This window comes from Erythrolamprus reginae, chromosome 1, assembly GCF_031021105.1.
Source record: "Erythrolamprus reginae isolate rEryReg1 chromosome 1, rEryReg1.hap1, whole genome shotgun sequence".
NCBI classification, from domain to species: domain Eukaryota; kingdom Metazoa; phylum Chordata; class Lepidosauria; order Squamata; family Dipsadidae; genus Erythrolamprus; species Erythrolamprus reginae.
In genome coordinates, this window is record NC_091950.1 from 299,739,646 (window position 1) to 299,764,308 (window position 24,663).

General features: G+C 39.0%; 1 protein-coding gene across 1 annotated transcript in view; it reads left to right on the forward strand.

The window, feature by feature from the left end:
* The first annotated feature begins 1,440 nt into the window (after nucleotides 1-1,440).
* SLC16A10 (solute carrier family 16 member 10) overlaps nucleotides 1,441-24,663 on the forward strand; it is a 59,641-nt gene continuing 36,418 nt past the window's right edge. Inside the window, exons 1-2 of the mRNA XM_070733378.1 lie at nucleotides 1,441-1,978; nucleotides 24,088-24,232. Coding sequence (XP_070589479.1) covers nucleotides 1,609-1,978; nucleotides 24,088-24,232 — 515 coding nt within the window. The 5' untranslated portion in view covers nucleotides 1,441-1,608. The remainder of the gene's footprint in view (nucleotides 1,979-24,087; nucleotides 24,233-24,663) is intronic.

Below are 24,663 nucleotides of genomic sequence, written 5' to 3' on the forward strand. Positions count from 1 at the left end.
GCGACCGTGATAGAGACTCCCTGTCCAAGTAGGGCCACGACTGGTGCAACAGATGAACCTGGGCAAACGCCCCTCCTTGCCACAGCCGAAAGATGATGGATCGAGGAGGATGCGGGTCCTCTCTGAGGGAGTCAAAAGTTTCCCCCCCAAGGTGATGGATGGACAGATGGAGGTGTCCTTGGGAGGCAGAACCCACAGCCATGCCCTCTTGCCGGGATTGTATATTAAAGTTTACAATTGGAGGCCCTCTGGATTTGTGGGTGGGATACCCAAGGCCTTGACATTTGTGCTACCATGTCCTACAGCTGCCAGATATCTCTCTTGAAAGAACACCTGCTGGTTATTTTCTTACTTTTAGCGATAACGCTCACCCTGAACATTGGACATTATTTGAACTTGAGGTTGATAAACCTTTGATGATTAAGGCTGGGCTCTAGTCCAGAATGCTTTATATTAGAATTACATTAGAATTAAAAATACGATACTTCAAGCATCTTTTAACGCACAGGTCCTCTTCTGGATTGATACCATTGATGGCTGCTTCGTGAAAGAAGAACCCCATCTACCTGAGTCAATTTTTGTCAAATGATGTGGGGGTGCATGTACTAAGCCAGCAATCCTCAACTGTTCCTTTCTACTTGTCCCTACTTGCAAACTCCTGCCCTTTTGCCCTGTACCTTGGCAAAAGTCGTTTTGTTTCCTCACAGCCCTGCCAATAAAATTGTCGCCAACTTTGGGGGAGGTGGCTGACATCAGAGACACACGCGCAAGCACCAAGGCCGGCCAGCCAGCCTTTGAGAGAGCGCGTGGTAGTGAGCCAAGGGGGAAAGAACTCTTTTCTCAGGCGATTTTCTCCACAGAAAGTATGATCAGCGGACCTTCTCTAAAGCAGGGTCTGAAGCCTGAGGGTTTCGACGCCGCTCCTGAAGCACCGCAGCAGCATTTGTCACCGCCCCCCCAACTCCCCCCCCCGTCCAATCGCCTTCTTCGGTTGCCCGTCATCCTCTTTGACGGACGGGTTCGGCTGCCCGGCGCGCGCGGACAAAACCCAACCGACCCTCCGAACTCCTTATTTTTTTTTCTCCCGCTCTCGCCTTGCCTTACCCACGCGCGCGCCCAGTTCGTTGGCCTCGGGGAGAGGGTGAGGGTGGAGGCGGAACCTCAGCGCCTCCTTTAACCAATGAGGACGTCCGGAATATTGAAAAAAAAAAAAGGGAGGAGGGGGGCGAAGAAGGCGCGGCGCAGAAGTGCATATCTGGCTCCTAGGCCACGCCTCCTCGTGGGCTGCCCCTTCATTAAAAAAATAAAAAAAACACCACCTGGAAGAGGCTCCGGGCGAAAATGGCCCCGCCTTGAGGGGCTGGCTGGCTCGTGCGACAGGCGATAATATGCAAAACCAGCTCCGAGGCTCTTGAAAGTCGCGTCCGGCAGAGCGGCGAAGGAGGGGCAACGTTTTCTCTTCGGCCAAGTTCTGGATTCCGCGCTCCTCCTCCCCACCTCTCACTCGACGCGGGGCATGTTAGCGCTGCCTCGGCTGAGGGGCTAAGGAAGCACCGAGCCGTGTAAGCCCAAGGGCCGCCTTTTCGGCGCGCTTCGCTTCGGCGGGCGATGTCTCCCGTCAGCGAGGAGGTGGAAGCCGGGAAGGCTCCTGAGGAAAGCGAGCCGGCGGGCAACGAGAACGGGGAATGGTGCCCGCGGGGAACCTCGCTCGCCTCAGGGGACGCGGAACTCGACCTGCTGGCCGGGCTCGGGAGCCCCGCCGAGAAGAAGGGTGAGCCGCCGCCGCCGCCGCCTGCTCCTCAAGCGGCCCCGGAGACGGCCGAGCCGCCCGAAGGAGGCTGGGGCTGGGTGGTCATGCTGGCCTCCATGTGGTGCAACGGGACGGTCTTCGGCATCCAGAACTCGGCCGGGATCCTCTTCAAGTCCATGCTGTCGGAATTCGGTGACCCCAAAGACGAGCAGCTGATGTTCAGGACGGGTAAGAGAGGAACAAGGGACGCCTGTTTATGGGGGTTCCCCTTCCCAGCTGTTTTTAAAAAGCAGCCGGGGATTCCTCAAAGGCGTGGGTGGACTGGAAGGGGGATGTCCCACGGCGGGAAAAGGCGACGAGGCGCTTTCCTCCAAACTCGTGGGACGGAGCCTATATAGCCTCCCACGACACCTGCAACGTCTCTATGAAATATTAAGCAGAGAGGTGTTTGTAGACCTCGCAGGCACACAGGATTTTTCATCACAACAGCCTTTCGTTGTTAAGCGAACATCGCAGAACAACAACTTTACAACAACACATTGCATGCAGTCTTCAAGTTGGAGTGCTGGGCTGCGGGGCAGCTAGATACCCAGTGGGAGCGTGGCTGTCCTGCCGAACGGTGTGCCGCAAAAAAAAAAAAAAAAAAAGGCAGATCTGTGCAGCGGTGCAAAAAAACCCTTCTGCTTTGAAATCTATGGAGGAACATTTCTTTGTACTGGTGTTGTTGTGTTTTTAATTGCAAGGAAACTACCTCTTGCCTCCATGTAGTCCTCGGAATCAGGCTGCCACAAATATAAGGTCAGCTTTATATATATACATTCACGGTTACAGAACATCTGACTGCATAGATGTGCAAGATACAGAGTTTTTGGTTTCATATATATATATATTGTTTTATACATACAGTACATACATACACACACACACACACATATAAAACCAAAAACTCTGTATCTGGCACATCTATGCAGTCAGATGTTCTGTAACTGTGAATGTTACTGGTTTTGTTTGACATAGTGCTTAAAACATTTTTTTTCTGGTGGCGTCACCTTGAATTCCCCTTCTTTTTTTAATAGTTTTTTTTTTATAATAGCTAGTTGCAGGTAGGGATGTCAGTTCTGATAGTGTCATGGGGAAATTTCTTTGCAAAAATCTAGCTGTTTTTGTCCCGCGAAGGTGGCATAAAGCATCAGCTCTGTGACCTGCATTTCCCTCTCTCCACCTAAAAGAATGGAGAAATGGCTCTTTTCTCTTGTGTAAGAAAAGAAAAAAAACATTATCCTGGAGGCAAGGATATCTTGGCAAATGCCACCTTGTGTTCTCTAGGGTTATATGAATTCTACCTGGCTACTCCTAGTGGTTAGTTGAATAAAACAGGATGTATGACAACTCTCGATGCACATTCAAGCCATATCATTCTAAACTACAGTAGGTTGGCTGGAGTTTAGCCTAGTGCGTTATGCGAACCCAGAAATTTGAGCCAAGTAAACCATAGTTTATGTAATCATGTGTTAGCCTGTAAATATCACCAGTACAACTCAATAATCAAAGTGAAATAATATTTGCTGGGTAAAATTGTGAAATACGAATTTAAAGCAACTGTACTTAAAATCATGCTATTCTCATAGAAATAATAGTACAACAAGAAGGAAAACTAAAGGCATGTGAACTTAAAATATAGATCTTTTTTATTGCATCTTTATTTTATTCTTTATTTTGTGAAAATAAAAAATCTAATTGAAATTTCTAAAATGTATAATTAGAAAAATGTTTTTATCATTCTTTTTGTAAATTACAGTATTACCCACCCCATTAATTTGAACTTAAAGTGATTTTAAGTTGTTTAAGAATATAGTATTCCAGATCTTGATAGTTATATGAACTTTCTAAGGAAAGTTTAATTATTAGTATTTATGACAATGTGTGTTTTCCTTCAGTGAAAAAAGCTGAAATTATGTTGGCCATCTTTTGATTTCAGTATAGACTGTAAATCTCTATCAGCTTGTGTAAGAGTTCCACTGAACTCAACGGGATATAGCAATAGCACTTATATTTATATACCGCTTCATCGTGCTTTACACCCCTCTCTAAGTGGTTTACAGAGTCAGCATTTTGCCTCTAAGAATCTGAGTCCCCATTTTACTGACCTCAGAAGGATGGAAGGCTGAGTCAACTTTGAGCTGGTGAGAATTGAACTGCTTGCAGTGGGCAATACTGCATTCTAACTAGTGCGCTACTATAGCTCTTATATATTTCCACCTATACATGTGTAGGATTACACTGTTGGTAACTCACTGCATAGTACATTTTTGGAGATTGCCACCCAGTTGTACATTGCAAACCTAGATATAGTACATATATTCTTTACCCAATTGCCATTCAACTGATTTGGGTTAATATTTCTTTACCTAAAACAAAATTAACTAATGCATTTATTTTAATTCCTGACAGCACCTTTATCAGATTATTTTGAAAATCAGTTATTGGGGGAAAGCGTCATCAACGTAGTGTACGTGAGATTGGGCAGACTCAGGGAGACAGTGGAGGGGGACTGGTGTACTATGAACAACAAAGTTGCATTTTCCTATTATGGCTTCAATGACTGCAAATGTTTAGTTGAAACTGAGCATGACCATCATACAAAATACAAGCTATATATCCCCCCCCCTTTTTTGCTCACTAAAGAGTAAATGGTAAACTTTAAATAATTGCTTTGACTTGGGCTCAAGGAATATTTCATTCTTATGTGTTTATGTTAGAAAAGTATCAACTGCTTAAATAATTTTAAAAGTCTAATATGTCTGGTTGGTTTTGCATTGAATATAGTGGAAAAGTAATAACAAGACATCATTACATTGTTGTTTCTAGTTGGAATATATTAATCTTTTTTAAGAAGCAAGTTTACCGGATGTTTTATGATACGTGTACATTGTATAAATATATATCTATGTTAATATAACCTGCCATCTTTATACACTAATTTCTAGTTTCTGTCTAGAATAAATTGCATTTTAGGACTGATACAAGCTGAATGAACATAGACAGCAGCAAGTATGGGCTGAAATATTAAAATCTCTTGGTGGGACATCTGAAAACTCTTATCCTGTTATTCCATACAGTAATAGGGGAAAAGAAGATGGTGTTGCAAGTACTAGTCTAGGTAGTTATAGGAATATACGCACAGATTTTTAAAAAGGAATAATTGCTTTGACTTGGGCTCAAGGAAAATTTCATTATTATGTACTGTATTTATGTTAGAAAAGTATCAACTGCTTAAGTAATTTTAAAAGTCTAATATGTCTGGTTAGTTTTTCATTGAATATAGTAGAAAAGTAATAACGACATCATTACATTGTTGTTTCTAGTTGGAATATAACAGCCTGATGGGAAACAGGTGGTTGGTCAGGAATAAGGTCAAAGGATGTAAGGAACAGAAAAGAGATGCCACCAGGCTTCCCTCACTTAAATATATTTATTGGTAAGGTTTTGAAGCTATTGTTATTACTGAAACTATCAGTCTGTTACAAATGCAGGACTAAGACAAAAATAGGCTAGATAGAATATAATTCCTTTGTACTAGGAGTGCTCGCCATGGCTGTCTTGTGGCCAACATGCTACAGCCAACTTGCCACAGCTAACTTGTAGCCAACATTCCATGGGACAACTCTTCATGGCCAGCTTGCCATGGGACAAGAGTTACCAATATAAAAGAAATGGTAGAACAGAAACATTAAAGCAGGAGTCCCCAAACTTTGCAACTTTAAGATTTATGGACTTCAAAGTTGCCAAATTTGAAGACTTCTGCATTAAAGGATGCCAAAGGAGGGGTGGGGAATGAAATGTGAATGATAAGAATTAAAATAATTTTAAAATAATTTTAAATAATTAAATAGAATTATTGAATTGTCCTGCATTGAGTTTTCTTATGGTGAGTTGGCTGCGGTGAGTTGGTTGCAGTGACTTAGCCGTGGCAAGTTGGCCATGGTAAGTTGGCAGCAGCGAGCTGTCACATTCCGTGGCAGTGCTGTTTAAACTCATCTGAATCTAACAAGTCTCTCTCTGCCTTCACAGCAGCGGTAGTGGATGGGTGTAAAATTATATCTTTCTTATAATCAAAAAGCATTCATAGCAAACATCTTTACAGATGCAGAGGAAAAGCTTAGAATAGTAAAAGCAGTTTGGAAAGAGGTGTGAAATAATTACAATATAAAGGAATAATTTTAGTGCTGAGCGTGAGGGACTGTTTCAAATATGTGGTAAATAAAAGGAGCAACTGTTTTCTTCAGGCTTGTTTAAAATATGCATTCATTCAGCTTCCGATCCTTCTTGTGGCTCTCATCAAACAACTGCCTCTTTGTTAATTCTCTATCCCAAACCATCCATTTTCATATGTTTTCTGAAATAAATTGAGAGTCAGAATCTCTAAATACAGTATTTCCTTATAGAGGAGCAAAGAAACACTGGTATGCTAAAATGATCATCTGATATAAACTAAAAGAAATTTACAGAACAAAATCTGCTTTAGAATATTTGAAGATACTATTAGTTTGTGAATAAAAGAGATGAATATAAAAACACTCATTTTATTAGTGAATATTGAAGTAATTGTTGCTTTCAAAAATGCCTTATTTAGTGACTACTGTATTTTTTCGAGTATAAGAGGCACTGGAGCAGTGTTCCCTCAAATTTTTGGGGGGGGGTGGACGGAAAAGTATAATGTCTGAGCGGCAGTCCCTTCGGGACTGGGCGGCACAGAAATAATAAATAAATAAATAAATAAACAAACAAACAAACAAATAAAAAACCCACCCTGTTTTGCCTTAGAGAATTTCAAAATGAAATACTGTACTGTGTGTCTATAACAGTGAGCTCATAATAGGGCAACTCTATCAATATCAAAATGCCACTTAAATAGTTGAGCTAGTTTCAAACTAGATTTTGATTTTCTTTCTCTCTTCCTTACTCCCATTCTTTTTCTTTCTCTTTTCCTTCCTCTCTTTTTTATCTGTTTCTCTCTCTTCCTCTCTTCCTCTCTCTCTCCTTCCCTCTCACTCTTTCCCTCTCGGCTTCTGGGCAGGTTTGGAAAACTCTGAGTTGATGATGATTTTTAAGCGAGCGATTGCTCACTGCTCAGCTTAGAGGGAACTATGCACTGGAGTATAAGACGCACCTTAGTTTTTTGGGAGGAAAATAGGTGGGGGAAATCAGGTAATCATGTGGCTAGCGTTCTTAGTATGGTCAGCTTCAGCACATTATTTTATCCCCTGGTTAGGGCTTAAAAAAACCTTAATTGGAAGAGAGTAACAAAGAAAGAGCTTGCAAGCCAGTAAGAGCTGGCTTGTTAGCACCTAGGTAGGGCTGAAAAAGATTGTTAGCACCTAGGTAGGGCTGAAAAAGAAAAGTTCGGGGGGGGGGGGAGCTACACTGAGAGTATAAGATGCATCCAAACTTTCAGCCTCTTTTAGGGAGGAAAATGTGTGTCTTATACTCTGAAAAGTACAGTAATTTGCAGGTACCATGATAATGGAAAATCAACATTTATTAGATTTTCTATGCCGCCCTTCTTGAGGCGACTCAGGGTGGCGTACCCTTGCCCGAAGCACAGCTGATCAACTTTTCAGCCCCTCAGTTGTGTTTTAGGCTGATTATAGCTACTGAGTATTGCACGAGGGAATGTGCACGTACGGGAAACATCACAATGTGAACTGGTGCTGAAGCTAAGTGGAACCCACCCCTGAGTATAATGCAATATGAGTCAGTTTAATGTAGTAATTTATGCATCAGGCTAAGAGCCGGGAACCCGTGAATTCTAGTTCCATCCTAGATACAAAGACAGCTAGGTGACCTTAAGCCAGTCAATGGCAAACCACTTATGGAAAACCTTGCCAAACCCCCATCCCTGCAGGGACTTGTCCAGGAAGTTTCAGAATCGGACATGATTGAGTGGAAGGAAAAGAATGCATTATGTAACACAGGCCAACACAACTCTCACGGGTGAAAGGGCCAGATTTGTGGCAGCTAACAGCACAGTGGCAGCAATGGAGTCAGTGGTATCAATAAGATCTAGAGGCCTTGCAGGCACCCAGCACTGTGTCTTTCATGGTGGTGACGACTATGAGAAGCTAGGTAGAAGATATTTCTGGAGGAGGTGACATTTAATGACCATGGATTTAAAAAAACACCAATAGGCTACTCAAGGCAGAACTTATGTCACACTTATGGGTCTGATCATAAGGCCAAGTCGCTAGCTCAGCTTCTTTATGGGTCCTTGCTTGGACCACCAGCTTCAGCTTTACACTTTACTCCACTAGAATTAGTTCAATCCAAATTTATTAGAGCAATTCTCCAGATGCCACGTTGCGTCTCAAACTCACTTCTGCGCCTGGAGACTGGACTGATAAAAGTCGAAGCAAGAATTTGTATAGCGTCCCTAAATATGTGGTTAAAGCTTAATTTTTTTCCGCAAGGTCTTGCTCTGTTAATCCTTCACGATGAATTTTCCTCCTCATGAATTAAGGCCATCGAGTTCAATCTTCGCAAATTAGGCTTCTCCCCAGATTTAATACTCGAGATGAACTATGATCTAGCAGGACAGACCTTGTGACAAAGGGTGGAGGACATTAAGAGGCAGGAGGACTTGAGTAGAGCTCCGCTGTTTCTGGCCCCAGATGCCACTAGATATGTTGTGGCTCCTGCAAGATACCTGGGACAGCTAGAGTCAGCAAGCCATCAAAAGGCATTTACTCTTGTACGGTGCCATGCGCTTCCATCCGCCGTTTTGTACGGCAAGTACAAGGGAACTCCAGCCACTGAAATATTTTGCCCTTGTGGCTCAGGAGAGGTGGAGACTGAGGGATACATGCTCCTAAGATGCTCCTTTTACACTGACATTAGGAGAAAGCATATTCTACCATTTATTGAGGGATATCCTGGCCGCTTGGACGTTGCCTATCTCTGGTGGTTGCTAGGGGATGAGCAGGCCAGAATTACGGCACAGGTGGCCAGATTCTGCACAGCAGCAGCGGGGATTCGTTGCAAATGTGTGCCTTCATAGCGAGATATGTACACCTCTTGTATAGTTACAATGGGTCAATCTTGGTTGCTCAGTCAAAAGTCCTGTTTCCTGTTCTTTTTCCTTTTAATTATTATTAATATTATATTGATGGTCTTTGACCGTAAATAAAATTTTATTATTACTTATGGGTCTGATCAAATAAATGAATCTGTTAGAGAAACTGATGCAAATAAAATTTATTGACAGTAATTTAAAAAGTTTGTTATGATAAACCTAGCTTTGTCAAATTTGTTTTTAAATTAGTCTTACAAAAGAATTTCTAATATAGCATGCAAGAGATTAATGCCAGTGAAATTTATAATTTTCTAATGACTTGGCTTGCTTTTTATCCATTTAATAGTAGCAATAGCCAGCCAATATAAAGAGATTGTTAGACTCGCCTAATCAGGTTTGTTAATTCCTAATAGTGCATTATTTTTCTTCACATTTATAGACCGATCCCTTAATACAATTGTTCTTAACCTGTTTAGATACCAGGCTAACTGTTCTGATATTATCTGAAGTCAATTTTCTTCTGTTTTTTGAAGATAAAATATTTTCTATCTCTAGATACTTCACCCTTTATCCAGGCATTCTGAAGATAGCTACTGATAGCTACAGGAGTTGCTAATTAATGTATTTATTAATATCAGATGTTCCTTTTTTCTTTTTATGATTGTGAATTATTCAAAATCTGTTATATAAATTTAAAGCATTAAAAAATTAAATTTAGCTATTAAAGGTGCTGGAGAGAAATATTGCCTGAAAGGAATATTAAAGATTTTCTACTTTATTTTTCTAATAAATTAAAAGAACATAAAACATAAGACTTAGTGCTAATTATTATGACCAAAATATAAACTTATTTTTCTCAGAATTTACCAGATGTTACAAAACTGTTCAACTTTTAATAAAGTATCACTAGTTCATATTTCTTGCCATTTATGTCTTGCTTAGTAAATGTTTTAAAAAATTAACTCAGGAACAATATTTTAGAAACTTTGCAATGAATATATTAACATTTTTATAAGTTCTACCTTGAAAATATAAATGGATTAATATCAAACTGCATGCTCTCTATATACAGCAATAGCTAAACAGATAGAATCCCTGTATTTTATGTATCTCATAAAGGAAGTTTGGATCTTTTAGTGTTCCAAGGTTGATTTTATTAGATAAATCAATTATGATCCATTCCTGTACTCCCAAGAGATTAGAAATGAAGTGGAAGAAGTCAAAGGGCAATCTCTGTGAGGTTGTTTACATTTCTCCGGTGACTTGCTTGATACAATGAACTATTTACTTTACAAAAATATGCTCCTAATGTTGTTTCCCTTGCTTTTTTGTAGCAGAGAGCTACAAGATCCTACAAGACAGACTTCAGAGGCTTTTGTCTGTATCAAACTAGACAGAGCTATCTCATTATCTAGTCTCTACTTTTATAGACTGATCACACTTTGTAATATTCTTTATGTCAGTTTCAATAAAATCAAGGCAGTACAGTGGAGTTAGACCAGTGGTTCTCAACCTTACTAATGCCGCGACCCTTTAATACAGTTCATCATATTGTGGTGACCCCCAACCATAAAATGATAAAATTATTAGGAAACTCAGGGGTGAGTTCTTACTTACCTCAATGCTGGACCACTTCCTCCTGTGCTGCTTAGCCACGAGGCCGATCTTCATCTGGATGCTTCTCTATCCACTGATGTCCTCCGTGCTTCCCCTTCTACCACCTTTACTCCTACCGCAGTGGGACTCCGCCAGGAGGGGACCACAGAGTTATTTATCTCTCCCTCTTTGAATGCTTGGCTTGCCACTGACCTCAGGGAAGGGATTGCAGAGGAACCACATCATACCGTTGGAAGTGTTAAGGTCCTTCAGTTGGCAGGTATCAGGAGCCATCAAGAAGAGCTGCTCTTTCTGTGAGTCAGTGAGACCGGTGCTGACTTTTGATGTCATCCTGTTCGACTGGGATGCCCACTTTGACTCCAGAGTCGCTCAGGACACGTTGTCTCCATCAGAGCTCCAGTACATCATCAACTGGCGAGAACTCAGGGCAGTTCAGTTGGTTCTCAAGTCCTTTCAAGAGGGGATTGTAGGGTCATCATGTCCTCCTTCTGACAGACAATGTGGCTACAAAAGCCCACGTGAATCGTCAGGGTGGGACTCGCTTGAGGCCACTCATGAAGGAGTCACCTTGTGCCGCTGGGTGGAGAATCACTTGTTGTCGCTGAGAGCAGAACACATAGTAGTGGACCACTTGTTCTCTGAGTGGTTTTACAATAAACTTGTGTTTCTAATTTGTTACCATTTCTTCTGCAGTTGAGGAATGTATTACAAGTTGCCAATCATTTTTCCTGAAGAAGGAGATAGCGCCCATCTTTGCATCTGTTCTTTATATTGTCCTGATCCAGAGTTTTCCTACCCAGCACCTCCATTAGCCATCCATGTGACCAGGGTACCCTCCATAAGAAGGATTTCCCTCTTTTTTACTTCCGTGCCCTTCATTTGTTTTAGTTCTCCATCATGTTTAGTTTGCTCTTCAGCATTGGAACGAAAAGCTCCATGGTAACTAAACTCAGGACAAAAGTCCCCAGTGGTGTAACTGTGTATATCCTTGCCACCCCACTATGCTTCCCATAACCGAATGCAATTAATTCATTAGAGCATTACTTCTGTGAGCTGATTGGCACACACACCATCTTAGGGAACAGGATGCTCAAGCAGAATATGAACAAATTAGCAAAATCTGCTGCTTTCATAGCAGATACTACAGTAGGAAATTAACATGGCCGCTAAGAAACAACTCTTGCTGAAGAATTGGTACTAAGCTATTCAGAGTCCCCATTTTAAGGCTTAAACATGCGTAGCTTTGTTAAACAAAACCAAACAAAGTCCTTGACCAAGAAATGTAGGGCTTCTGAATGTCAGTTTACAAGCTCGGGGCTTTCTGTTGTATCTTAATGATTAAGGAGGGCGTGGAACTTCTCCATAAGGAGTTAAGCCTTCAGCCCAGCACTCTCTCCCACTATAAAGGGGGAAGAAAAACAACATAATCACAGCTTCCCTGTGGGTGGAAGGTTAATTATTTTGTCAGTCTCACTCCATAAAATATTAGAAGTGTGGCGTCCTGCAGATGCAGCATAGAATTCACCCTTTCCTCCCTCATCAAGATTATTTCATCCCATCTGTGAGATGACTAAGCACAGTTTGGGCTACTAGGTCCCACTTGAAGTAACAGCTGACTATAGCTGATTAGTGGGGAGGGGGAGAAAATCAGACCCCTTTCATTTTGAGTACTTTGTTTTGCAGACAAATTTGTTAAATTTTTGTGATGATGCTTAAAGTCATTGCAATATATTAAAACAATAAAAAAGAAAATGGCCCCTCAGGGTCTACTGTATGGACATCTCCAAGTTGTTTTCTTGACAAGAGTACAGACAAGATTTGCTATTACCATTTTCTGGGACAGTATTATTGTGATGATGTAATATAGCAGGATGGTGGTGGTGGTGGTGGTGCTGCTGCTGCTGCTGATGATTTTTTCCAAGCATAGCACATAGCCCTAGAATTTTCTATTAATGTACCCAAAGTTTCATCAGAGCCAACATTGTTTAGCTTTTTGAACAAGTGAATTTAATATCTGCCACCTTGTACTGACCATAGGAATACTGACATTTGTGAACGTTGCCATCCTTTCTTCACATAGATCTTGCAACCATATTGTATTAGTTCTTTTTATATTGTACTGCACTTCTATTAGATTCCTATCCTTTCCTACTAGCATTCATTGAATTCTTTAAGAATACTGACATTTGTACCCATAATAACCAGTGCAATAGTAGTACAGTGTTCCCTCGATTTTCGTGGGTTCGAACTTCGCGAATAGCCTATACCACGGTTTTTTTTTTAAAAAATTAATTAAAAAATACTTCGCGGTTTTTTTCCTATACCATATGTCATCGCCAAACTAAGAATTTTTGCTAATAAATAATTATGTTTATAAATATCAGGATCACTATTCAGTGGTGAGTACCAGTAATAATGGTGAGTAAATGGTTGTTAAGGGAATGGGAAATGGTAATTTAGGAGTTTAAAGTGTTAAGGGAAGGCTTGTGATATTGTCCATAGCCAAAAATGGTGTATCTACTTCCGCATCTCTACTTCGTGGAAATTCGACTTTCGTGGGCAAATCGAGGGTACACTGTATTCTGCTTACGTCCCCTAGCAAGTGATATTTAAAAGATTATGCCTGCATACTTTTGTTAGGTCAGTTTAGAATCAGTTATTGTTTTATAACTCCGGATTTGCATCGTACCTCTTAATTTGCTGGTCTGGCTAACAAACTGCAGAAATGGATCTGGCAGCAATATGATTTTAAATGCCAAAGTGTTGTGTAGTGGTTGAGGCACTAAAGCTAGAAAACAAGAGACCAAGTTTCTGTCCTGTTCTTGGGCACAAGGCCAAATGTTGGACCACTTATGATTTCTCAGTCCTAGGAAGCAGGCAGTGGCAAACTCCCTCTGGAAAAAATAAATTTACCAAGGAAATTTCGGGAATTGGTCTAGAACTGTGATGGTGAATCTATGGCCCGCATGCCAGAGGTTGCCCACAGAGCCCTCTGCTGGCACATAGGCTGTCACCCCAGGTAAGATATCTGTGACGTTTCTTTTGTGAGTTTCTGTTTCCCTGCAAATGACAAAACAGAAGCTCAGGAAAGAAAAAGATCTTACTTCTTGTATACTGCTTCGGGTCTTTGTTGTGGATGCATGCTTATCTGTGCAGGAGCAGCATGTCTTCACATGCATGTGCACCTGTATGCATTTCAGTTTGGGCATGCTCATACACAGTTTGGGCACTCAGCATCTATAAGGTTCTCCATCACTGGTCTAGAACAATGATGGCGAACCTGTAGCACAGATTGCACAGGTGGCACATGGAGCCATATCTACTGGCACATGAGCAGTTGCCCTAGCTCAGCTCCAACGTGCATGTGTGTGCCAGCCAGATTATTTTAGGCTTGCACAGAGGCTCTGGGCGGGCGTTTTTTTTTGCTTCCAGGGAGCCTCCAGGGGGATGGGGGGGCATATTTACCCTCCCCCAGCTCCAGGAAAGCCTTTAAAACCTGGGGAGGGCAAAATACGAGGCTACTGGGCCCACCAGAATTTGGGAAACAGGCCGTTTCTGACCTCCAGAGGGCCTCCTGGGGGTGGGGGAAGTTGTTTTCGCCCTCTCCAGGCATCGCATAATGGGTGTGGGCACTCACGCATGCGCTATAGCGCACGCCCACGCTCTTTCGGCACGTGAGGAAAATAAGGTTCGCCATCACTGGTCTAGAATCTCCAGATAGTCCTTGTAGCTATGTTGCAAACTGTTGCTGTTAATTTGCTTACTGAATTTTCTGATGCTTCAAGGTTTTAAAGATGGGAGAAATTGCATTGCTTTTTTATTTTGGGTTTCTTTTTGTCTTTAAAATCAGCATGAAAAGATGAATGCAACCAGCATGAAACAATGAATGCGACCAGCTTGTCACATGGTAATCTGGGAAATTTGCCCATTTCTTAAATGGATGCAGTATAGAAATGAAAATGACTTTGGCTGGTTCTGAACTACTCCTTACCTGATTTTTATTTTCTTGATGGATACATTATTTCTGCCATGAAGATGCTGTACCTGTCTCTCCCTGGATTTCTAAAGTGCATCATTATAGCTCCCTCTTTTTGTATGGAAGTTGGCCTAACACTCTGCTTTAAATGAAAAAGATTGCATTATGTTTAAGCCAATTGAGCACTCCCTTTTTAAAAAAAAAAATCATTTGCTTGAATCTATTCAGTTTCAAGCCCACCCAACTAAACAGAAACTTTGCACAACTTACAATTAAAATTCCAAAAAAAAATTAATGAAAACTATCAGAAGAAAATAATATATTTGATCAGAAAGCAGAACAAAAAAAAATTCAAATGGGATCAACCACCATCCTAGCCCAAGTTTTTAATAATTTGTAGAAAGTGAAAGGGGTGGAAGAAGAACGGATCAACTGAAAGAGGGAAATCACCTCAGAGGCAGGCGCTATTACCAAAAAGGTACACTGGTCCAAATTTTCTTTGAAAACTTCCAGTGATGGAAAATCCACGACATTTGGGAGCTGGTTGTTCATCTTATGATCAACTCATTCTTTGTCATTTTGAAGTTGAATCTTTCTCTGTCTTGCTGTCTAGAATAAACCTACCCAGTACTTTCTCTGATGGAAACTATTAGAATTACTTGGGAATTAATAAAGAAATAATTTTTTCTCTGAGTGGAAATTACTTTTGAAAATTGGCCAAATTTTTGTAAAAATGCACCAGATTTATTAAATTTATGTAACATTGAATTCCAGAGTCTTTATTTTATTTTTGGTTCTGTTAGATTCATAAAGTTCATAATTTATTATATGCTAGGGAAAGCATATTTATGTATGTATGTATGTATGTATGTATGTATGTATGTATGTATGTATGTCATATGTATGTATGTCATATGTATGTATGTCATATGTATGTATGTATTAGATTTCAATGCCGCCCACTAAAACATTTTAAAAGACCCATGTACACTCACACACATTCATCCAATCCAATCATATCTTGTATCGGCTAGAGACAGTCTCATCACTCACAGCCCCCATGCCCTCCGGCAAAGATAGGTTTATAAAGCTTTACGAAAGACTAGGAGGGAGGGGGAAGTACATATCTCCTGAGGGAGTTTGTTCCAGAGGCCGCCACAGAGAAGGCTCTTCCCCTAGGCCCTGCCAGTCGACATTGTCTGGCCGACGGGACCTGGAGAAGGCTAACTCTGGGGGACCTAACTGGCTGCTGGGATTGCTTATTTATTATGTGCTAGGTAAAGTGTGTTGTTTAGTTCCTCTTCTTTTCTCATACAGCATATCAAAATATGCTAGAACTTTAAAATTTCTATTAAAAAAGACAATTTTAAGCATTTTTTGAAAAAGTATTTAATACAACCCGTGAGTCAGTTTCTAGAAAAGAATTTGTCTACACTGCATCAAACATTATATCCCTTTCCCTGACTCCTATCTGTTTAAGTAAGTTTTTTAAAGAATGTCTCTATTTTCAATATTTTTTTGAATAAATTCCTGGTAGCCATTGTGTGTACAACTTGCAAACAATATGGAAATACTTTGCTGTTACCCTCATATGGGATCTTCCCACACAGCCAATCCAAATACTTATTCGATCTGAGACTGCTTAGTGTTGGGGAAGAATCAACCAAGATTGTTTCAGTAGGACCTCTCTTCAACTGTTTTTCATATATTACAGCCAAGCTATTCCTTTCTGAGCTAGAGATACTCTTTTTTCCTGCCATTATCCTTCCATAAAGAAAAATAAATTTAGTCTTGTCTGGGTTTGGATTCAGTTGGTTCATACACTATTCATATGCTTCATCATAGCTATAAAACACTGTTTTCAGGTTAAAGACAATTTCTTCGCAGAAACATACAAATAGACATGCCGACAGAAAGCAATTCTTAAGCTGTTCAGAATAAAAATGGAGCAGAGGTGAAACCACAACTGCACAAGAAACAACTGCATCTAAAATGATAAAGCCAATATTTGTTGAGAATTAGAACAAAACACGAAGAGGAGGGGGACACACTATTTTTCAGGGCACCAGAGGGTCGGACGAGGAACAACGTTTGGAAGCTGACCAAGGAAAGATTCAACCTGGAGATAAGGAAGAATTTCCTGACGATGAGAGCGATCAACCAGTGGAACGGCCTGTCAGCGGAGGTTGTGAACTCTCCAACTTTGGACATTTTCAAGAGGAGATTGGACTGCCATTTGGCTGGGGTGCTGTAGGATTTCCTGCTCAAGCAGGGGATTGGACTTGATGACCTGTAAGGTCCCTTTCAACTCTAATAATAAATAAATAAATAAATAAATAAATAAATAAATAAAGCCTGTCTGTTTTTCTAAAGAATGTTCAGCTCTGGTCTGTTATATGAAACGCTAAAGCTGCTTGAATAATCAGAATTGGGGTTCTAAAAAGTCATTTCTCACTTTTTTCAAAACTGTAGAGGAATCACATGTCATTCAGAAATATCTGAAGTTTTTATGCTGCCGTGTAGTCAATTACTTTGAGATGAAGCTAAAAGTGGATGTAAATATTACCAGATTTTCTTTATCAAAGTATTGTTTTAAAAAAAAAATAAATTAATTAATACTATCTTAAAATTTTGTGAAAACATATCTTTCAATACACCAACTGTAAAGACCAAATTGGACCCTTAGAACAATGTTCCCGTCAAGCATGAAAAACCAAATCTTTACATGAAGTTTCAGTCTTAACTGAATTATTGCTAAAAGCCTATGCATAGGAATCTTTTCAACTAATGGTCATTACCTGGTTATAATTTGATACAGCAATAACGGTGGGGGGAGGGGACGGACTTTGTTTGTAATGATTCTAGGCTGATCCTTTTTTTTACTTCTCTCTCTTGCTCTATATTCCAAACACAGTCAATTTGAAGTTAAGTTTGGGGAGGGTTTTTTTGTCTTTTGGGACCCTTCAACACTGTATTCCTTTGTTTTGCTGTATTCTTTTCAGCTACTTATTCTGTTGTGTATTATTCTGAGGATATAGCAATAGCACTCAGACTTATATACCGCTTCACAGTGCCTTACAGCTCTCTCTGAGTGTCACCATATTGCCCCAACAATCTGGGTCCCCCACATCAGAAGGTTGGAAGTCTGAGTCAGCCTTCAGCCGGTGAGATTTGAAATGCCAAACTGCTGGCAATATAAGAAGGATAATGTAGAGCTTGAACAAGTACAAGAAAAGGACAGTCAAAATGAAAAGGATGCTAGAATGGCTTCCATACAAAAAATGATATTGGAGAAGATAACGGGGAAGGGCAAGTCAAAATATATAAAATCATGTGAAGATCTTGCGGGCTTTTTTGTCTATGAGCTTGCTTCTTTGTGACATTTTATTCATCATCATGGTGAGTATGTGGTTTACTGTTTGCTTATATATGGTGGCTTGCCCTTCCATGTTTCATACGGTGTGATTTCTTCCTTAATGGTTCTTGATTATTGTATTGTTTTCTACTTGACTGGTGTCTAAAACATCATGTATGACCTAAGTAACATTGACAGATGATATTTTTCTCCCTCAAGAGGAGAAAAATTGTACAGTGTGATTAAAATGGAATCCTAGTATGTGGTATACTCCTTGCCTGCAGCAAGAAAACAAGATCTTTTAGAAGAGGAAAGAACTTGGTAAACTTATATAATATAAGCAGAGTGCTTGCTCTGAACATTTAGTTTCTTCTTCAAGAATGTAGTTGAGCAGATCTGTCTCAATTTGGACACCTACATTACAGAAGGGCTACTTGATGTAATATTTTAAGGAAGAGAAGAGTTTGTACTTTAACATCTTAACTTCCTTGACTGCCTTCTCTTCTACTATTCCTCTTTGTTATCTCTGCTTATTTTTTTCCTTTTTCCAGGCAAGCTGGCAGGCTGGCTAGTATGGCTCCCTCCCCAAAATGTAGAGATCCGCATACCCCCCTCCCTAAAATGTAGAGATGGGATTTAGCTATACTTTTCATTCTGTAGGGGACTTTATGAGATTAATTTGGATTCCAGAGGAATTGTTTGAAATAAAGGCTGTTGAGGCTGAGGTTAAAAACCACTGGTTGATTAATTGATTGACTGACTGGCTGATTTGAATTATATCTATTTTTTTTCTCTTGAGAGCTCAAAGCTTTTTAAGGGAATAGGGTGTGAGTGCTTTCCCTTACATTAGATCCAAAACAGGTCTGTGAGATAAAATTACAATGATCATATTTTCTTGGGGGGGGAATTGAAAAGGGAGAAAATATAAAAGAAGTTCATAAGGTTAAAAATGTTTTTGTTTATAACTGTGTTGCAAAATTCAAGAAAACCAAGAAAAATTAAAACATGAAATAAATATAAAAAACGGCTGAAATAATGTACTGTACAATATAATAAAGGATGTAACGCCAGTATAGATAAAATAGACTGAAAAAGAATGCTTGACTCAAAATTACTCACTGGTTTTGTAAGGGCCTTTTGACTCCAGGTCCAAACTTTTAAATTATTATAGACTTTCCATATCAAATTTAAAAATATTATAAAGGCAAGAAGCCTTTACAATGCCAAATAAGGTATTTATCAGAGTATTGACATTTCTGGGGATGTTCAGCCCCCCCACCATGAGTCATTCACAAATTTCCATAGTATTATCTAAAACTAATTTACTCTAACACTAAATAGAACTTGCGGCAAAATTGAACATTTACAGACAGGGCTTTTGTCTACTTTAAAAAGTGTATATTTTATTATGAGTAGTTTGCTCTTTCAACAGAGCCTATATCAGAAAATAGCCTTCCTAGAATTTTAATTATGCTGGCTGTCAAATATGAAAAAGCTAATATAAAGGGTATAGCAACATCATGCCCACTTGGATAGCTAAATTCAGCACAAGAATTAATAAGTAAATTCCATTGCCTCTAATTTGTGGAAAAAACAATAAAGACAGTGTAAGCATATTTCATTTTGCCTTTAGCCTTAGAAACTGAAACAGCATATAGGTATCTCTCCTTAATGGTGGCAATTGGGACCAGACTTTCCATGGGTAAGTGACTTAGTTGTAAAATACAGTAAAGTATAATATTACGTGATTGTGCCATTTAGTAATGATAGTTCTGACAGTCCATGGTTGCCATCATTAAGTGAATTACCATCATTTGTTAAGCAAAAACTTCACATGAGTGTGACTTCTGATTTTCTGCTGATTTCAATCCCCATCAACTTTGTGGAAAGTTGATAGGGAAGGTTGCAAATTGCAATTATGTGACTGCAAGATGCTACAGAAATTAGAAATGTGGTTCAGTTGCTGAGCATGCCAATCATAATGACATGATTGCAGGAGTGCTCCATTAGCCAGAATTTGGGGGAGTATTTGTTCAACGCTGTCATAAGTTCAAATTGTCACTGAATAAGTGATGGCTAACTGAAGACCACCAGTATAAATAAGAAAGACCTCATATCTTTGGGATTCTAAGGTGCTAATGATTTGTATGGTCCAAATGTTTTCCTCTTTTACACCATTCATTTTCTCTAAATTACTTTTTAAAGGAACACTTGAGTTAATGACATTTAGGATCTTAACGGTTTGAAAGTTCACCCTTAGCATTGCATTCTGTAGTTGAGTTTTTTTACAGCTCATGGAGATTGATTGATAGTTGAAATTTATAAACAGCATCATTCCAGAGTTTTAGCTCATTAGCATACAGCTGGGTATGAGAGACAGAGTCCTCCTTCCCTTCTATTGATAGCTGTAGGAGAATAGTAATCTGGGAGAGAGCAGTTGGGAGGCAGAGGCATCTGGCACATTTTGCTGGCTCCCAAAATGTAGCAGCAAAACTTTTCACTCTGGATGGGCAGTGTAGATGTCTTTTTCCCCGTTAACTCTTTTTAAGTTGCCAAAGCATAGTAATTTTGCATTTAATATTCACTCTCCCCACAAAACCTTTTTAAAAAAAGATTAAGAGCATTTGACTTCAACAGTGACTTCATTGTATAGCCCCTTGGAGCTGAAACTATTTGCAATGAGTTATTCAACCCTGGCTTCAGAAAAACCCTTGCCCGTCTGTACTCTATAAAACATCTGAATATTAATACCACTGCAGAACATTGATATGGATGCTGGACCAGCTGTTCTAGAAGATAAGGTCTACCATAGATATGATTTGCCTATGGGTCTTTGAAGATGATCTGATGGGTAGATTCCATTTGGAGCAGGCATGTTGAAAGCTATAAAAGATTATTTTCATTACCATGCCCTTGAATTGTAGTTAATTTAGTAACTATAATCAACATTAGTTGATAAAGGTTACAGCTAAAGTTTTACTAAGCATTTAATAAGTATTTTCTCTTTTTAAAAAACTATGAAAAATTATGTTGGGTTTGTAAGTACAGTAATCATCACCATCCATATTTTTAACCTATGGTAATTTTGCAATGTGAGTTCAGGTACAATATATTAGAGTGGATTGCCAATTTCAGCTCATATCACATATCACAAGTAATCCTTCTTATTGACTATTTGTTCAGCAACCATTCAAAGATACATTTGCACTTAAAAGGAGTTTTATGACTAGTCCTTAAATTTACGACTGTTGCAATGTGCCCATGGTCAAGGATCATCATTTGTGAACTCACAGCTTGCTTCCAATAAGCAATAAGTCAATGGGAAAGCCAACAGGAAGTCTCAAGTTGTGACCACATTATTTTATTCTTATTGACAGGTTATTTGCTTAATGGCAGCAGCTGAAACTGACATCATAAACTGGTCACATGATAGTTTATGATTGCATTGCTTAGTAACAGAATTACTGTAGGAGATGAGCAAAGTAAGCCTGATAGTAGGGTCAAATGTCATCAGTTTGGAATCATTATGTTCTCACACCATTGACCCTTATCTAATGCCAATTTGGTTTCACAATTAGTAGATCAGATTCTTGTGTATCAGTAGCAAGTAATAGATGATTTAAACCAAGGGTCCCCAACCTTTTAGACTTCAGGGACCACCAAATTCACAATTTAAGTCCTGCAGACCACTAATATGATTTTTAAAAAGATAAATATATTTGTAAAATAATGATCAGAGAACCTCCATTTTATTAAGCTGCCCCGAGTCCACGGAGAGGGACGGCATATAAGTCCAATAAATAAATAAATAATAAATATTAATATGAAATATACCTATTTAACATAACAAAATAATTAATGCTTATTTAATTACAACAAAATACATGCTTATTTAATCATAAAATATTTAAAGGTTGTTTAACTGTAACAAAATTATTAAAAGTAGTAATTATTAGAATAGAATAGAATAGAATTGTATTGGCCAAGTGTGATTGGATACAGAAGGAATTTGTCTTGGTGCATATGCTCTCAGCGTACATAAAAGAAAAAGATACATTTGTCAAGAATCGTGGTACAACACTTAATGATTGTCATAGGGATCAAATAAGCAATGAAGAAACAATCAATATTAATAAAAATCTTAGGATACAAGCAACAAGTTACAGTCATACAGTCTTAAGTGGGAGGAAAAGTATGATAGGAATGATGAGAAAAACTAGTAGAAATAGAAGTGCAAATTTAGTAAAAAATCTGACAGTGTTGAACTGTATCAGCAGCTCCTTGGGCAGTTTGAGCTTCCAGAGCTGGCGCAGAAAGAACATTCTTTGTTGTGCTTTTTTGCTGAACTGAAGTCTACAAAGAGGACCCTAGCTTAGGTCATTGGAGATTCAAGATGTTGAAGGATGTAGTGTAGAGCCATATTAACAGCATCATCTGTCAATCTACTTGTTCGGTATGCAAATTGAAGGGGGGTCTAACAGTGGATCCGTGATGGTTTTCAAGTGGAACATCACTAACCTTTCAAAGGTTTCCATAACTACAAATGTTAGAGCAACTGGTCTGTAGTCATTCAGTTCCTTTGTGGAGGGCTTCTTCGGCATTGGGATGATAGTAGAGAGTTTGAAGCAGGAAGGAAGATAGCACAACTATAGTGATTTGTTGAAGATTTGAGTGAAGATGGGGTCAATTGGTCAGCACAGACTTTTAAGCAAGCAGGAGTTATCTTGTCTGGGCCTGGTGGTTTTCCAGGCTTGTGTCTGTGAAATAGATCTTTCACTTCCTTTTCTGTGATCACTAGGGGTTGTAAACCCAATGGGATGGGTTCAGTTGTAGACAATTTGGCTGTTGTTGGTGTGTCTCGGATGGAGGTTGTGCAGATAAGTGGTTGTGGTTTCTTTTCAAACCTGCAGTAGAACACATTCAGGTCAACTGCCAATTGCTGATCTCCTTCAGCTTGGGAAGGTGGTTTGCTGTAACTGGTGATGTTTTTGAGAGTTTTCCACATGTTTGTGGGTTCATTTGTTGATAATTGATTCTTTAGCTTTTCAGAGTAGTTTTACATATTACAAAGTAGTTGAAGCTTATTTGATGTTGGCTTCCTAATGTTGTTGGGAAAATCAGGGACTTTCAGCTGTAGCTGTAGTCCCTTCTCTCCCCTCTCCTCCTTTCCTCTCCCTTCTCCTCTCGTTTCTTTTCTTTTATTTTCCTCTTCTTTCTTTCTTTTCCTTTCTTCTTCCTGGACTGGATTAATTGCTCTCAGTCATATCTGGCCCAGGGGCCAAGATTTCTCTACGGACCTGTTGGTGACCTGTGCTTTAAACTCAACTACTATTCCTGATTACTTGCACCTGACAATTAGTGGGCCCAACTGCAATCAGTAAATGAGAATTACTTGAAGTTTTAATGTATAAACCGCAAGACTACATGACTTCTACTCAACTGCCAGTAAAATCACATTAAACCTTTTTTCATGTAAGTTACATTTCCTATGGTTATTTGATTTGCACAATCAGGAAATAAGTTCTATATGTCAGTCTTCGTGTATGTGTGTTTTTGTGTGTGTTTGTTTTGGTGTGAAACATTGTATGTAAAAGGAAAATATGAAAAGCATTTATCTCATACCGATTAATTAAACAAGAAGCATCTTGTTAAGAGATATTTTAATATCAAATTATAGTAATTTACAAAAGTAATGAAATCAGCAATAAAAACTTCTATAAATAGTTCTGCTATACTCTGTGGTCTCAGTTTCTAAATTATCCCCAGAAAAGTCTCTCAGAAGTACAATGTTTATTGACATATGGATAGAAAAGTTATTTTGTAATATTTTGTTGTAATTGATAAAGGAACTTCCCAAACTCTGCAGTATCCATCTTTGTGCAAGTACAAAACCATATAATATCCATTTTCTATTCTCAAGTAATTATTTCTGTCATGTCAAAATCTCATTAAAAATATGAAAAACAATATTTCAAATAATGATTTATCTGTATATTTATGTATATACATAAATATGTATATACATAAATATGTATGTATCACATGTTTTTGCTATATCCATCCCACTTCCAACTCTCAGGTTGGTTTTCAATATATTTTTTAATACTTTATAAGTATTTGCAAATTTATATAAAACATGTTTATACCAGTTCCTATGTCTTAAAATGTTAAACTTCAAGTCCATATGAGGTATTTCAAAATACAAATTATTCGCTTGCCAGATTTTGTTTCATGCTACCTGAAACCTAGAATAAATATTACACTGCATATTATCAAACCTGCCATACTAAATCAATTCTAATTTTTAATCTTTTCTGTAGCATTGGTGAATTCTTTATCGATGGGGATGATTTTCTTCTGTTCTCCCATTGTCAGTGTATTTACCAACTTGTTTGGTTGTCGAAAAGTAGCTGTAGTAGGATCAGCTGTGGCTTTCATTGGTCTCCTTTCAAGCTCCTTTGTACGGTAAGAACACTAATTTTCACTGACTTCTCAAAATGCAATTGGCCTCTAGTATATTTCACAACTCTAATATTTCTTCTGCTCAACCTCCCAAGTTCGTGTCATCAGATGATGATCTTGGTCTTAAATCATGCTTGATGACAGAACAGATCATGATCTCAAGGGTGCTGTTGGATTCTAAAGTGCTAGGATATTTAAAAAAAATATGACATAATTTTAGTGTTTTGCCTATAATTATGTCATATTTAAATTACCCTGAAGATCATGATTTATTCTGTCATCAAGCATGATTTAAGCAGCCATTTCTGGGGGAAAGTGGGCCTTTGTGTAAATGAACTTTTTCTTCATATTGCTTTATGTTATTTTTGTATTAAAAGAGAAAACATCTTACCCAGGGATTGTATATTGAAGAAAATAGTGAGATTTTGCATGGA